At 34.6% G+C, this 14,501-nt stretch overlaps 1 protein-coding gene across 1 annotated transcript in view; it reads right to left on the bottom strand.

Moving 5' to 3' along the window:
- PolD2 (DNA polymerase delta subunit 2) overlaps positions 1-14,501 on the bottom strand; it is a 160,296-nt gene that overhangs the window by 135,315 nt on the left and 10,480 nt on the right. The window contains exon 2 of the mRNA XM_090388016.1: positions 10,623-10,744. Within this exon, the coding sequence (XP_090244142.1) occupies positions 10,623-10,744 (122 nt within the window). The remainder of the gene's footprint in view (positions 1-10,622; positions 10,745-14,501) is intronic.

Here is a 14,501-nt window from a genome sequence, read left to right as displayed (position 1 = left end):
TGCCTCATAATTCAGTGTTTTCATGTCAACTTGAATGTGTTTTTCATTCTTCTGGTACTTTTTACGTTATCGTTGTTTTTAAGAAAAAACTATATACAGGCATACCTCGAATAACGAATAGGATGCGTTCCACGAAATTATTTCGTTAAGCGAAACTTCGTTTTCAGAGGTAAAAATACTATGGCCGGAATAGGGATACGTTCCTACGTAAAGAAAATGAAAAGCTTTTTTTTCGAACAAAGAAAAGTTTTATTAAATAAACAGTCAACTTACATACAAAGTGAAATCACATTTTAAAATATGAGTCTAAAGTTGATTGCTTATGCTTTTTTTCTCTTTCATTTAACAATTGCCTATATGGAGTTATTGTATTTAACACTGATCGCTTAACAATAAAACTTCTTCCTAAATCAGGATCATTTTCACTAAAAAAATTTAAAACGTTTTCAATGTCATTTAAGCACCTTTTTAAATCTTTGGTTAACACTTTTTCGGCAGGAACTTCTTTAACTTCGTCTTCATTATCTTTGTCTTCGTTGCTAACAAGGTTTTCTAAATCTTCCACTGAAAAACCATCATCTTCTGCATTCAATAAATTTCTAACATCCTCTTCATCGACATTTTCGAAACCTATTGATTGAGCCATCTGGATAACTTCATTTCTAATTTCTTGGATGTTATTTTCTTCTTCTAGTACAACTTCTGGCCATATTTTGCACCAAACTCCATTTAAGCATTTCCTAGTGACTTCTTTCCAAGAACTGTCAATGTTTTCAATTGCGTTTTTAATGGTGTAGTTTTTCCAAAAAGTTTTAACTGTCATTTCCTCTTTATCCTCTAGTTCAGTTAAATTGCTTAATGTTCGACGCAGATAATAAGCTTTAAATGATGCTATTATTCCCTGATCCAATGGTTGAATCAGGGAAGTTGTGTTTGCTGGAAGAAACACAACTTTGACAGGAATGCATGTGTCCAACGTGTTAAGATCAGTAGGATGTCCCGGAGCATTGTCTAACAACAAAAGAGCTTTTTCTTCGAAGTTGTTTTTTTGACAATACCGTTTTACTTTAGGACAAAAGTGGTTAACAAACCAATCAGTAAATAACTCCTTGGTAACCCACGCTTTTCTATTTGCTTTCCATATTCCAGGTAAATTCATTTTTATGTTACCTTTTAATGCCCTCGGATTTTCTGAATGGTAAACTAATAATAATTTTAATTTATAATCGCCAGAGGCATTTGATCCAAAGAGTAACGATAAACGGTCTTTGACTGCTTTGAACCCAGCAGCTGATTTTTCTTCAATAGAAATGAAGCTTTTTGTTGGTAGCCGTTTCCAAAACAAACCGCTTTCGTCAACATTGAACACCAAATTTGGTGGAAAATTTTCACGTTCAATTATTTCCTTTAGTTTTTCTGGAAACTTATTTGCAGCTTCTGTTAATTTTACACTATGAATCCTGGCCCGTTTTTTTAAATTTCTCGAACCAACCACGAGAAGCCCCAAAGGTTTCCATAATTTCTTCAGTTTGTTTAGATTTCAGGTGATTAAACTGGTATATTTTTTTATGTTAAATGAGGCTTGAAATTGCGGACTTCGTTATATCGAAGCTTCGTTATCAGAGGTAACGTTAACCGAGGTATGCCTGTATATTGTTTATATATTTTACCATGGGCAATTGGGTAATCAGAACAAAACGGTCGAGGAGTGACAAAAATAATATTGCTACAGATACTTCAGAAGCTGAAAGGGTAAGAAACGCATCATGTGAAAATTTCAACACTAACGTTATTTCAAGTATAGTGCAAACACCAATTTCTGATAGAGAGGCATCATATTCCAAATCAAAAAAGAATAGAAAATATCAAGAAGAATTTATGAAGTACTTACAGTGTTGTTAATGATGTGCAATGTCCTTTATGCATAATATGTTATGAAAAACTGGCTAACGAAAGCATAAAATCTATTAAATGAAAGACACTTACATACGAAACATCCAGAGATAATGATAAATACTGAATCCTTTTCAAAAGAGATACCGATGCCATACAAGGTCTGAAATCTTTCATGAAGAAACATACTGCAGTTCCTTGAAAAGCTTTAAGAGCATCATTGCAAGTTTCATATTTAATAGGAAAAAATTTGAACTCACATACTATTGCTGAATCTCTCGTTCTCCCTGCTGCTATAAAAATGATTTCAATTATGCATGGAAAAAAGTACAGCAACGATTTAAATACCATTCCTCTATAAAGAGACACCAAAGTCTCACAGCGTATTACAGTTATTGTGGACAACATAAAATTCAGTTTATTAAATCGATTGAGAGAACGTCCAATTTCTGCAATACAGTTAGATGAATTCACAGATATTTAAAACCTCGCTCAACTTATTGTATATGTCAGATGAGGGAGATATTTTGGAGGATTTTCTATTTTGCAAAGCTTTGGAAGGAAGAACGACGGGCGAGAAGATTTCTGATGTTATAAATATTTTCTTTCAAACAAACAATCTAATGTGGAAAAACTGCTTTGCAATTTGTACTGATGGTGCAGCTGCATTATCAGGATAAAATAAAGGTTTAAAAGGCAAACTAAAGGAAATTGCTCCAAATATAGTTTTGAATCATTGCATTATACAGTACATAGGGAAGCATTAGTAGCAAAGGAAATGCAAACTAATTTGCACAAAGTTTTGAAAGATGCAATAAGTGTGATCAACCTTATTAAAAAGTAGGAGCTTAAATAGCAGACTTTTCACAATGCTTTGTAATGAAATGGGATGAAATGCTTCTTTTATATACAAAAATGAGGTGGTCGTCCGGTGGTAAAGTGTTGCTTCATCTTTTTGACCTCAAACAAAGTTTTACTGTTTTTATCGGATAAAAATCAGAACCTTGTTCAATTGTTTACAAATCAAAAATGGCTTGGAAAACTTAGTTCCTTGTTGATATATTTGAAAAAATTAATAATTTAAATTTAAGTCTTCAAGGACAGGGAACAAATATATTAATACTCAGTGACAAAATAGAAACTTTCAAAGGGAAGCTTAATCTTTAGTAAACTAAATTTGAGCGTTATAATACTGAAATATTCCCATGCTTTTCTGATTTTGTTATAATATTGACATTTTTCGATTTAGGGATATCACTGCCACCCACCTAACAATGCTAATTAAGAATTTTTCCAAATGATTTAATGCATCTCCAGAAAAAAAAAGTTGTACTGGATTCGTGATCTCTTTGCTTTTGAAATTTCTTCATGTCCCGGAATTACCATTGAGCAAAAGGAAGATCTTATCAACCTGTTGTCTGACAAATCATTATGTTTTAAGACTACAACTTGTGAAAAGTTTTGGCTTTCTCTTCGAGATGAGTATCCAGAATTATCGAAAATGGCGACACAAACATTGCTACCTTTCGGGTCTACATATTTATGTGAGGTTGGCTTCTCAAAATTCTCAAAAGAACAGCTATATAAACAAAAAAGCATTCCAGACTTGATCCAGAAGATGACATGAGATTTGTAATTTCAAACATTGCACCAAAATAAGAACCAAATATTATCGGTTATCTAAGCTCGTCCTTCACATTAATTGTTTTGTTTTGTAATTTTTCATTTTTTATTGTTTTATAATCTTAATTGAAGAATAAGAATTTGATTTTATGTTTTTGCTGTATTAAATTAAAATATTAAAAAATTTTTGTATTCCTCTCTCGGTACTCGAATAAAATTTTCTACTACATAATTATAAAATATCATTTTTCGTCTCTAAAAATCTGGTCATCCTACCTAGTGATTTACATTGAGGGGGCGCTTCAATTTTATATTTAATAAAAGGGGTCATGAGCGAAATAAGTTTGCATGCCACTGAGTTAGGGCACATGATTCCCTCATTGATACTTTATCTATTATTTCTAATATTTTGGCAAATTTATTTTTAAGCCAGTACAGACTTGATTCAAACTTCCTATCAAAAATAATTCTTCTATTTCCTCAAAACATTTCTTTCATAAAATAAGCAGCTTGTTGTGACTGCTTGTTCAAGCTTATCTGAAACACAGAACTACATATACAACTCTCTGCACTGAAAAGTTACATATGTGTTTTGCTCCCTCTCTAATAGTACCTCATAACAAAAATGAGAAATTGATTTCTGAATGCATTCCATATATATACTAGATTATTCAGAAAAAGATTTGAGGATTATTTTTTTTACCAACTATACATCATTTATATATAGACTCATTATAATAATTATAAGTATGCTAGAAGAAATCATTGGAAGAGCATTTCCCTAACTAACAAAATGAAACAGCTTGCTATTTAATTTTCATTCTTCTCTCCAGCTACTTTTGAAGTAGAGAAAACATCATTAAGCATTGTATTTTTTATGGTAAAAAAATTAAGACTTTTTAATGCATTTTTTCTATATGATTACAATAATGACTTCAAAATATTCTTATCACATCAGATTTTTGAAAATTTTCATTACTCTATATTAAATGCTATACATACAGTAGAAAACATACACAATGAATTATAACTACATTTAATGGCATTCTTCCACTTGCTGAGACTACACACATGAGGGGAGCATAAATTCAAGTTGAGGAAGGATGGCTGCAAGATGTGCAGAAGTTTGCCTTAAGCCAGCAGGTGGCTGATTGTTGGAACAGGCTTCTATCTGGTGTTGTGGAAATGGATGAGTTGAATAAATTCAAGGAAGAACTAGACAAATTCTTGGAGGGGAAGGATGGGTGAACTGTGTAGGGATTTTTTCTTTTTGGTTGTTTTTTTTTTTTTTTTTTTTTTGGCTGGCTAATGCTATATAAGCTTGCTTTCTTGTATCTTTTGCCACTTTGCCATTACTACTAATACATTTTAAAATTTCCTTTTCCTGAAGACTACCAATACCCATTGACCTCAAACCATTGAGGTGCTAATGACTAGCTCATTACTGTGTGACACACTGTGATATATTCTGATCAGCTGGGCTACTTAATAATATGGTTCATAATAACTGCAATGGAATACACCAACTGTACATAACTCGAACTTTGTTAACATAAATTAAAAGAGAATAAAAAAATAAAATAAGACAGAATAAAATTTTTATTTAAAATAAAATACACTGACAACTGTACAGTTAAAAGGGATAAAATGATAGACAGAATTAAAATATATAAAATTGAAGTATAAGAAATATTACAAATTAAAAATGATAAAATCGATAAAACAACACCATAGCTTTCGAAGACAAAAGCTATAGTGTTGCCTCCTTTATCAACAGTGAAACTTGAATGTCACAGCACATCCTTAAATAACATCAGCAGGCTCACGGCACGTTACTGTAGGAACATGGGAATTAGCCTTCACACATGCATGAAGACCAGAAATGGCTCGGGAGTGTGCCAGGCAGAACCATTCATCCCATCCAAGAATTTCGGTTTCAAAGAGGGGGACGAATACAGACTCCTCTATCTCTATTGATGGTATTATGTTCCAAAGAATAAATCTGCAAACTCTCGAGCCATTTCCGGTTTCAATACCTACATGAACGATCAACAATGACAGCATCATCTGGAGAAATTTGGCTCCTCCCAGAAGTGTTCAGCCACTTCAGATTGCCCATAGTCTGGGGTCTTTATTGCACTAATATGTACTCTACTATCCAGGCAAATCCCTAGGATTAACATAGCGAATTCCTAGGATATTAGACACATGTCTAATATCCTGTGTGCGTGTCTGGGTATCAGGGTGGAGATTGCACACAGTGATGTCAAAGGTAAAAGATCCTGTACCTACTGAGGGTGCCAGTGGAGTTATATATGAGATCAAATATCCAGACTGTGAGAAATGTATATTGGAGAGACAGAACACAGGTTTAGGGATCATATGGGGGGAACAATGGCCATCTTGGCTCAAGGATTATACAGCACGGCATGTGAGGGAGTAACAAAAGAAGTAAGGATTTAGGACAGATGTAACAGATGGTTAAATAGCAAGAAAAAAGTAGCCTTTATTAACAAACAAAAGATATACAGAAAGTGGCTATTTCTGTATACCTTTTGTATACAAAAATATTTCTGTATACCAATGCCAAGAGGACTTCATCCATTACAAGAACAAACAGTCTGTTATCTGAAACTGAGAGGAGTGACTACAAAGAAATATCCTAACAAAAGTAAAGCAATTAAAAAGGATAATTAATCAAAAGAATAACAAGGTTAAAATGGATGAAGCCTGCTTTGTCACTTGGGAAAGTGCCACTTTTGGGAAGAATACAGAAATAAACCACAATGTGACACAGATAACAATAAGAAACAATATAATTTTACTAATATGCTCAGAAAACATAAATAATCCAAATGACTTCAGAAAATACAGTGATTGGAATAACCTAACATTTACCCAAGGTGGCCTGATAAATTGTTTGTGTTGACAGTATGCAGTATATTTGTCATAGATGTGCTACCACACATTTTTAATGAAATATTGAGATATCAAGAAGCATCTCACAAATCTGGAGCAGTTATACAGTAAAATGAATCCCAAAGGTCAAATGCCCAAAAGGACTGGCAGATTTCTATTGAATGCACACTGCTCAATGTCTATGAAAATAGACATTGAGCTCCCATTCCTAATGCAATTCTGCACTGGATCCATAGCACATTCATTCAGTTTTCATTAGGATTTACTAGAAACATTTTACAGGATTCAATTCATGCTTAATAAAAAGTCTCAGAATGATATTCTCTTCTTGGACTTAAAGCAGTATACAAGGCATGGCTTGTATTAAATAACGAGACTGCTTCAATAAAATAAGTATATTTCATACTTACATGTTATACACGAAATATTACATGAAATATTTTATACTTATAAGTTATCCCCTTAAAAACAATTGTCTTGGACTTACACAAACTGTTCCATATGTTTCTTCCAAGAACAGAAACATTTCTGGAAGTCATCTTCTGTAAGCCCTTTTAACACTTTTTTTTTTTTTTCTGAAAGTGTATATTGGTTCCCTTAAATACACTTTTCAGTTTAGGGGAAAAAAAAAAAAGTCACAAGGTCTGCTGAGCAGGATGAATGTCGCATACAGGGAAAGAGAGCACAATGTGCAGATAATTGTCTTGATGGTGCATCCGACCATCCACCACCCACAATTCTGGTCTCTTCCTTCAAATTTTTCATGCAGTCTTGTCAGAACTTCAATATAGTATGTTTCATTGACAGTCTGATTTGGTGGGATGAATTCAGCTGTATAATTCCTTTAATATCAAAGAAAAAAAGAAGCATGGGTTTTTATTTTTATTTTGACATTCTTGCTTTTTTCGGTCTGAAGGATCACACTGTCTTCCATTGCACTGACTGTTTTAATTTCTGAGTCATATTGGAACAGCCAACTTTCATCACAAGTTAATTAGAGTACTCAGAAAGTCCGAATCTTCTTCAATCTTTTTTCAAAACATCTTAACAAGCTTGGAGTCTTTCACTCTTCGATCTTTATTAAAAAATTTTGGTTCCATCTTGGCACATACTTAAATTTTCACTTAAAATTTGTCTAACTGTTTCTTTGTCCAAATTGGAGGGATACATAGACTAATACTTTAACTAGAGCCACAAGCAGAGATAAAAGTGATTCTTGTACTGCTACTAATGGTACATGCAGCAGCCTAGAAAGCAAGGTGTCTGGGATTTTAGGCCCTGCTATGGGTCATCATGAAACAAATGAATACATGGGCTGTGTTAGGGTAACTAAAAAGAACAGGTGCATGTGTACTTGCATGTACACTAATGCTAGGAGCATTGTAAATAAATTTGATGAATTTAATGTACTGATTAGGTCATCAAATGCAGACATGGTGTCACTCAGACATAAAGTGATGCTGAATTTTAATATGGAGAGTACAATGTGTACAAGAAGGACAGACAGGACAAGAGAGGTGGAGGGGTTATGCTCTTAGTTAAGAAGAATATCAAATCTAAGTCAGTGCAACCAGTTGACTTGGGTGACAAGTGCAATGTTGAGTCAGTTTGGTGTGATATAAGCACTGGGAAAACAAAATTGAGAGTAGGAGTGTGCTAGTAATGTGTACCACACTCCTACTCTCAGGTACTAATGTGTTCTAGGCCTAATGACTGAAATTAGTATAACAAACAGCTGTACAGGGAAATAGAATGGGACAGCAAATCAGAACGTCTTACAATGGGGAATTTTAACTTTCCAGATGTTGACTGGAATTTGTGGGTTGGTCATTCACACACTAGCAAGACTTTTGTGGATTTTTTGGGTAACTATTTTCTACAGCAGCATGTTAAAGAGGCAACAAGAGGAAGCAATACTCTTGATCTGGTTATCAGCAGTGATTCTTCATGCATTGAAAATCTGCAAGTAAAAGACCCACTGGGAGGGCAGAGATCATATGTACTAATGTGAAATTTAATAAAACACATAACTACTGTCAATGGTAAATGGAAGGGCTTTTGCTTTTGTAAGTGGCCCAATGTTGAATCACATTGAGCCACTTGATCTTTATGGGTTAACTGCTGATTACCCGTGCTCAGGTTGCAGACAAACTGAATAGGTATTTTGCATCTACATTCCCACATAAGCAATTCTTTAAGGAAGGGGATGCCAGAAGTTCATCAAATTCTGATGAGGAACTAAATTACTTTAATAACTGAAAGAAAAGTGGAGAAGAAATTCTTGAAGATGGACATAAAAAAGGCAGTCTGGAGTGAATGGAATCTATCCAATTATATTAAGGGAGGCAGCAAAGGAGGTAAGCAAACCCTTAGCCATAATTATTAGAGCATCCTTGGATTTAGGGGATGTCCTCATGGACTGGAGAGGTGGGAATATATCTCCAATTCATAAAGGGGATAAAAATCTGACATTACAGACCTATCAGCTTAATGTCTGTACCAGGGAAAATAATTGAATCGCTGGTTAAAAAAGTAACGCAGGACCATTTGGACAGGCATGCACTTCTACTGTAATCAAAGCATGGTTTCGTCAAGGGACAATCTTGTCTAACCAATCTGACAGGTTATTACGATACAGTGACCAAGGAACTAAATGCCAAAAATAATTTTGATATCATATACTTGTATTTCAGGAAAGCTTTTGATGCTGTTGCACATAAAAGGCTGCTGTACAAATTGGAGCAGTATGCCATTAAGGGAAAGTTGATGCTATGGATAAAAGAATGGTTGAGTGGGAGAAGACAGAGAGTGGTAATCGGACATTGCTCTTTGTGGACTAATGTTATTAGTGGAGTCCTCCAGGGTTCGGTGTTGGGACCATTTTTGTTTTCTATATTTATCAATGATACTGATGAAGGTATAACAGGCTTAATGTCCAAATTTGAAGATGATACAAAGGTTGGCAGGGTTGTTAATGACAGTAATGATGGAACACTGCTGCAACAGGACTTGAAAAAGTTGAAGATGGGCTGAGAGGTGGCAACTGAGGTTTAACATTAACAAATGCAAAGTAATGCATATAAGTAGCAGTAACTCCAGAGTAATGTATCCAACTGTATGGTACTACACTCAGGGTAGTGGAGAATGGAAAAGACCTGGGGGTAATTGTGCAGTCAAATATGAAGTTTGAGAAGCAGTTCATGGGGGTCTTGTCAATGATATACAGAAACTTTGCTAGCAGGGATAAGGAGGTGATTATCCCTCTGTATAAGGCAATGGTCAGGCCACACCTTGTGTACTGCATACAGGTCTGGAGGCCTCATTTTAGGAAAAATGTAGAGCTGCTGGAACGAGTACAGAGAAGAGCAACAGGATTGGTGAGGGGAACAAAAGGATACTCTCACCAAGAAAGGCTTAAATTCTGTAAATTGCAGCATCTGGAGACTACCTGCGAGGTGATCTGATTGAGGCATACAAGGCCCTGAACGGTTTCAGCAAGCTCAATGCTGATGAGATTCTTCCACTTGTTCAAATTCCGCACTTGAGGAGGCACACAGTTATAGAATAGATGTGCAGAAATATGCCTTTAGCCAGCAAGTGATTGATTGCTGGAACAAACTTCCATCTGATGGAAGTTTGTATTCTGATGGGATCCTTCCACTTGTTCAGATTACGAACCTAAGGGGGCATAAATTCAAATTAAGAAAAGACAGATGTAGAATAGATGTGCGGAAATTTGCCTTTAATCAGTGGGTGGTTAATTGCTGGAACAAACTTCCATCTGTCATTGTGGAAGTTGATAGATTGAATAAATTTAAGGAGGAACTGGACAAGCATTTGGGGGGAATGGTATGATTTTTTTTTTTTTTTTCTTGGCGGATGCTGCATAAGCTCATACACTTGCTTTCTTGCATCACATGCCACTACTACTACTATCTGTCATTGTGGCAGTTGACAGCTTAAATAAATTCAAGGAAGAACTGGATGTGCAGAATCTGGTGGAAATGGATAGGTGAATGGGAAGTGATTTTTTTTTTTTTTTTTTTTTTTGGCTGATGCTGTAAAAGCTTGCTTTCTTGCATCATATGCTAATATGTTTTTTTAAAAAATTAAGACCATTCTTTAATGAACAACCCTCATAATTAATGTCCTAAATTTTTCAGCTAAAAAATAAATAAGGAACATACCTCTTCACTAATTTCTTTCAGTATACTTGGTTGAAGTACCATATGCTTAAATAGTGTGCCAATCACACAAACTCTGCTATCACCTGACAAATCACATAGGCTTTTGATAATAATATCAGAGCCTGAAAGAAATAATTTAAAAAATGGTATAGTACATAGAAGTGGCCGATAACATATCAGTCATCCATTCCAGCAGTTTCATTAATTCCTAAAAAAGTGGTAGCAGGACATAGAAAGATATATAAAGTTATCAACCATTTTCTCTAAATTGGTTAGTGAGGTAACATGGAATTTTAAACTCTATTTTAAAACTAAGCACACACTAATCTGAATTCATCACAATTATATGTTCATTTGAAAGATAAAAAGTTATTTTATTTTTGTTAAGTGTGTTGCATTGAACAAAAAAAAAAAAGGAAATTAATAGGTATTTCCATTTAAAGTACAGCATCGAAGGTTCACTGCCCAGTCACTTCTGTCAACACAGAAAGCTTGTTCTGTGCTTTTAAAATGATTTTGCATGATAAAACCCACAAATCTGCAATAGACCACAGTAAAAATCAATGGCAGACTAAGAAGCCCTTGGCTCTCAGGCACCATGTCTTTTGGGTATCATCATGCACAGATGAACTACCATTATGGGAGTTATTTGTTGTTATTTGGTTTTTAGGAGCATTAGCAACTAAGGCCATATTGCTCCGGGATATGCGGTGGTCATTCCCTGACCTTTCCGCATCTTCCGTATTTGGTGGTGACGGGCTCGAACCCCGGTCTAATCAAGAAGCGTGTGCTACGCACTGCTGCTCCTTCCCACCTGGCTACGGAGGCGCCCATTATGGGAGTGTGAAAACTTATGATGTATATGTAAATAAACCTGCATGCATCAGCTAGCAGGGATTAGTTTCAAACTAGTAGTGTAACAGTTAAATCAATGTCAAAATTATAGGCAGAGATTATTGTATTATTTACTGCATTTCAATTCCTTAAAAAAATTATGACATCATAATTAATAATGTTTTAAATTAATCGCTATTTTTACTTATTTATTCTTCCTTTTTTATCAACGACAGCAGCCCCTTATGGGGATGTGGGAGCTATAATGATGTGTAAGGACATGTGGCTACTAGGAAATCAGGCATTTTTGAAAAATATACTGTTATTTACTGTAACAAAGGTTATAGTAAATTGCTTAGCTATTCCACATAAGTTTTAAAATGACTCTTAGAGCAATCCTACATGAGCATGTAAAATGCCATGCATGCAGCATGCGTGTTCCATATGAACACTCTGAAACTAGACAGGTGTATCAGAAATGTAGCATGTAAAATGATGTAGTAAACTACATAAGCATTTTTTATCAGTCTTGAATTTTATTCATATCAATTGTGTGTTATCAATGAGTAAAAATAAAATCACAAATGACAAATCATCATTTGTAGGTCCATCCAATGTTTAGTAGCATCCTAAGTATTTTTTTTTTCCCCATATGTTTCAAAGAACAAAAAGTATCCCAAAAAATTCTTTTCTTCAAAGCTACACATTGACTTACATAGCTTTGATAAGCTCTTGGCTGACTAAGAAAACTACAAAAAACAGTTTGTTTATTAGTTTGGGGATTTATTAGGCACATCGGCAACTATGGCCATAGTGGCCCAACAAAAAACAGATAAGTCATTGTTTTGTTTACTGTCTCCTGTAAGAATAATTAATTCTTGTTGTGCTAGCAGGACTAATTAATACATTGCACACAGAAGAAAAAACTTGACCTTTGCAATGAGTTTCTCTGTTACTGCACTACTTTCAAAGAAACAGCATTGCCAAAAGAATTTTTCAGGTTTTTTTGTTCTTCATTTCAAAGAGATCACTTACTGCTTGTTGAAGGATCAGAAAGTCTTGAAAGAGATTGCCACAGCAGTGTCCCAGCTTTTAAATAAATGGTATGTTAGCCATTTGTTTGAAAGTGGTACAATACCAAGACACACTCACTGAGAAGTACTTATTGTTTTAATTTTTAAACACATTGGCAACATACGATAGTACCATATTGAACTATTGTTATTATGTCTGTACGAATGTATGTTATTCAGGCCGAGAAACCCAAAACAACTAACGGGGGGGGGGGGGGGAGTACCCTTTCTGGATGAAATCAGCTCACCATAGCCTCAGTTGTTGAGGCCTTTAGAACTTCCTCCAGTCTATGATGAAATCTGAACCTAGACCTCTCAAAATGTGTGCCAAGTGGCAAAGCCAATACTGTATCCTGTTAAGGAGGATGAGTAGCAATTTTATACTAATGCCTACTGCAAGTTGAGCAAATACATATTATGCTTTGTCACCGTTGTGAAGGCAAAGATTGTTAGTTCTCTACTGTTTAAGGTGCTCAAGGAGGGGGCAGTTTAAGATCAAGTATTAGTCCTTAAAAAAAAAAAAAAAAAGAACCCTCTGCTGTAGCCCATATACTGCATAAGTTGGCTGTCCAGTTTCAATTCAAGATCTGGATCTGAGCTATAAAACCACTGCATTGACTATGCAGCTTAAGTCCTGCTGACTGAAAAAATGCGCAAAAGGGCAGTCCTCCAAAATTCAACCAGGCCAAATAACATTGGCTATTTTATAAGTTTGAAGCTCTAACTTTCTTTAGGTAATTTAAAAAGTAGTGACTCTATATTATACAGTTTTGTGTATTTTTATTTTATTGCCTAAAATAATATCTAGATGAAATACAAAATAAATAGCATACTGCAATTTTTTTTTTTTTAAATTCAGGATACTTAATATATTTTTCGGTTTCAAACACTAACTAGTTGATAGAGTAGCGCTTTGCTGCTCAGTCAAGAAAGCGTTTCAACCACTCATTAGTTTCAAAAATTCATCAGCATGTGCAAGCAGAAATTTCCATGCAGAATTCTACCCATGCACACCAAAACAAACACCGATGCAACACAACATTCAAAATAATCATCTTGATTGCCACATACAAAATTCATTGGTTTCATTTCAACATGTAAGATGCCACATATTATACACACCATTTTACGTGCTTGTGTAGCATCACGCTTATTTGAAAACTTTTCATTAATGGTTTTGTTAGTTTTAAATACTGAATACAAGGAAAGTGTAATTCAATTAACTGTGATAAGCCTGAAAATGTCATTGCATATTTTTCTCATTTTTCTGCATATTATGTCTAGTTACACAATGATAACAATGAAGTTATAAAAAAAAGATAGGGATGCATCCTATTAAACTGTTACAAGACAATTATAGCAAACAGAAGCCTCCCTTTCTATCCTCCATTCCCAATACATAATCATTCAATCAGATATGATATGGTTCCAAGATATGGTGCTGTCCCCAACAACCTGATTTTACAGCGAATCAGAATCAATGCAACCCAAAACAAGCAATTATATAAAAGTTGAAAATTCAGTTAATGGGTACAGATTTCAGACAAAACTTAACATAATAAAAATGGGTCACTGGTTTACAAAATGAAGAGAAAGCTTTGATATCCAGGAAGTACATTGGAGGTCCACTGTTACATTAAAGAAAGAGGGTAATTAAAGAAAAAGGGTAATCACATATGTAGTCTATAGAAAAAACTGTAGAGCAATTTCAGTTCAATAAAAAAATCATCAAATGGAATTAACTTATAAAATCATCATACCAATTAAAAATCTGCAGTTTAAACTTAAGCATAACATTATTTTTGACTCATGAGTGCCAGTAAGACACTATACTTTAACAACAAGCAATGCCTTCAAATATGAAATTGACATTTAGTCCACAGAGCTTTTGCTATAAACACAACCAATGCCCTTCAAAATGCGTAGCGTGGTTATTTTTTCCATGAGGGAAGAAAAACAGGTGCTTTTCAAA

This window comes from Mastigoproctus giganteus, chromosome 13 (assembly GCF_048544385.1).
Source record: "Mastigoproctus giganteus isolate SK-2022 chromosome 13, ASM4854438v1, whole genome shotgun sequence".
NCBI classification, from domain to species: Eukaryota; Metazoa; Arthropoda; class Arachnida; order Uropygi; family Thelyphonidae; genus Mastigoproctus; species Mastigoproctus giganteus.
Note: the sequence above shows the minus strand (reverse complement) of the source record. Positions and strands in the feature narration are given on the sequence as shown.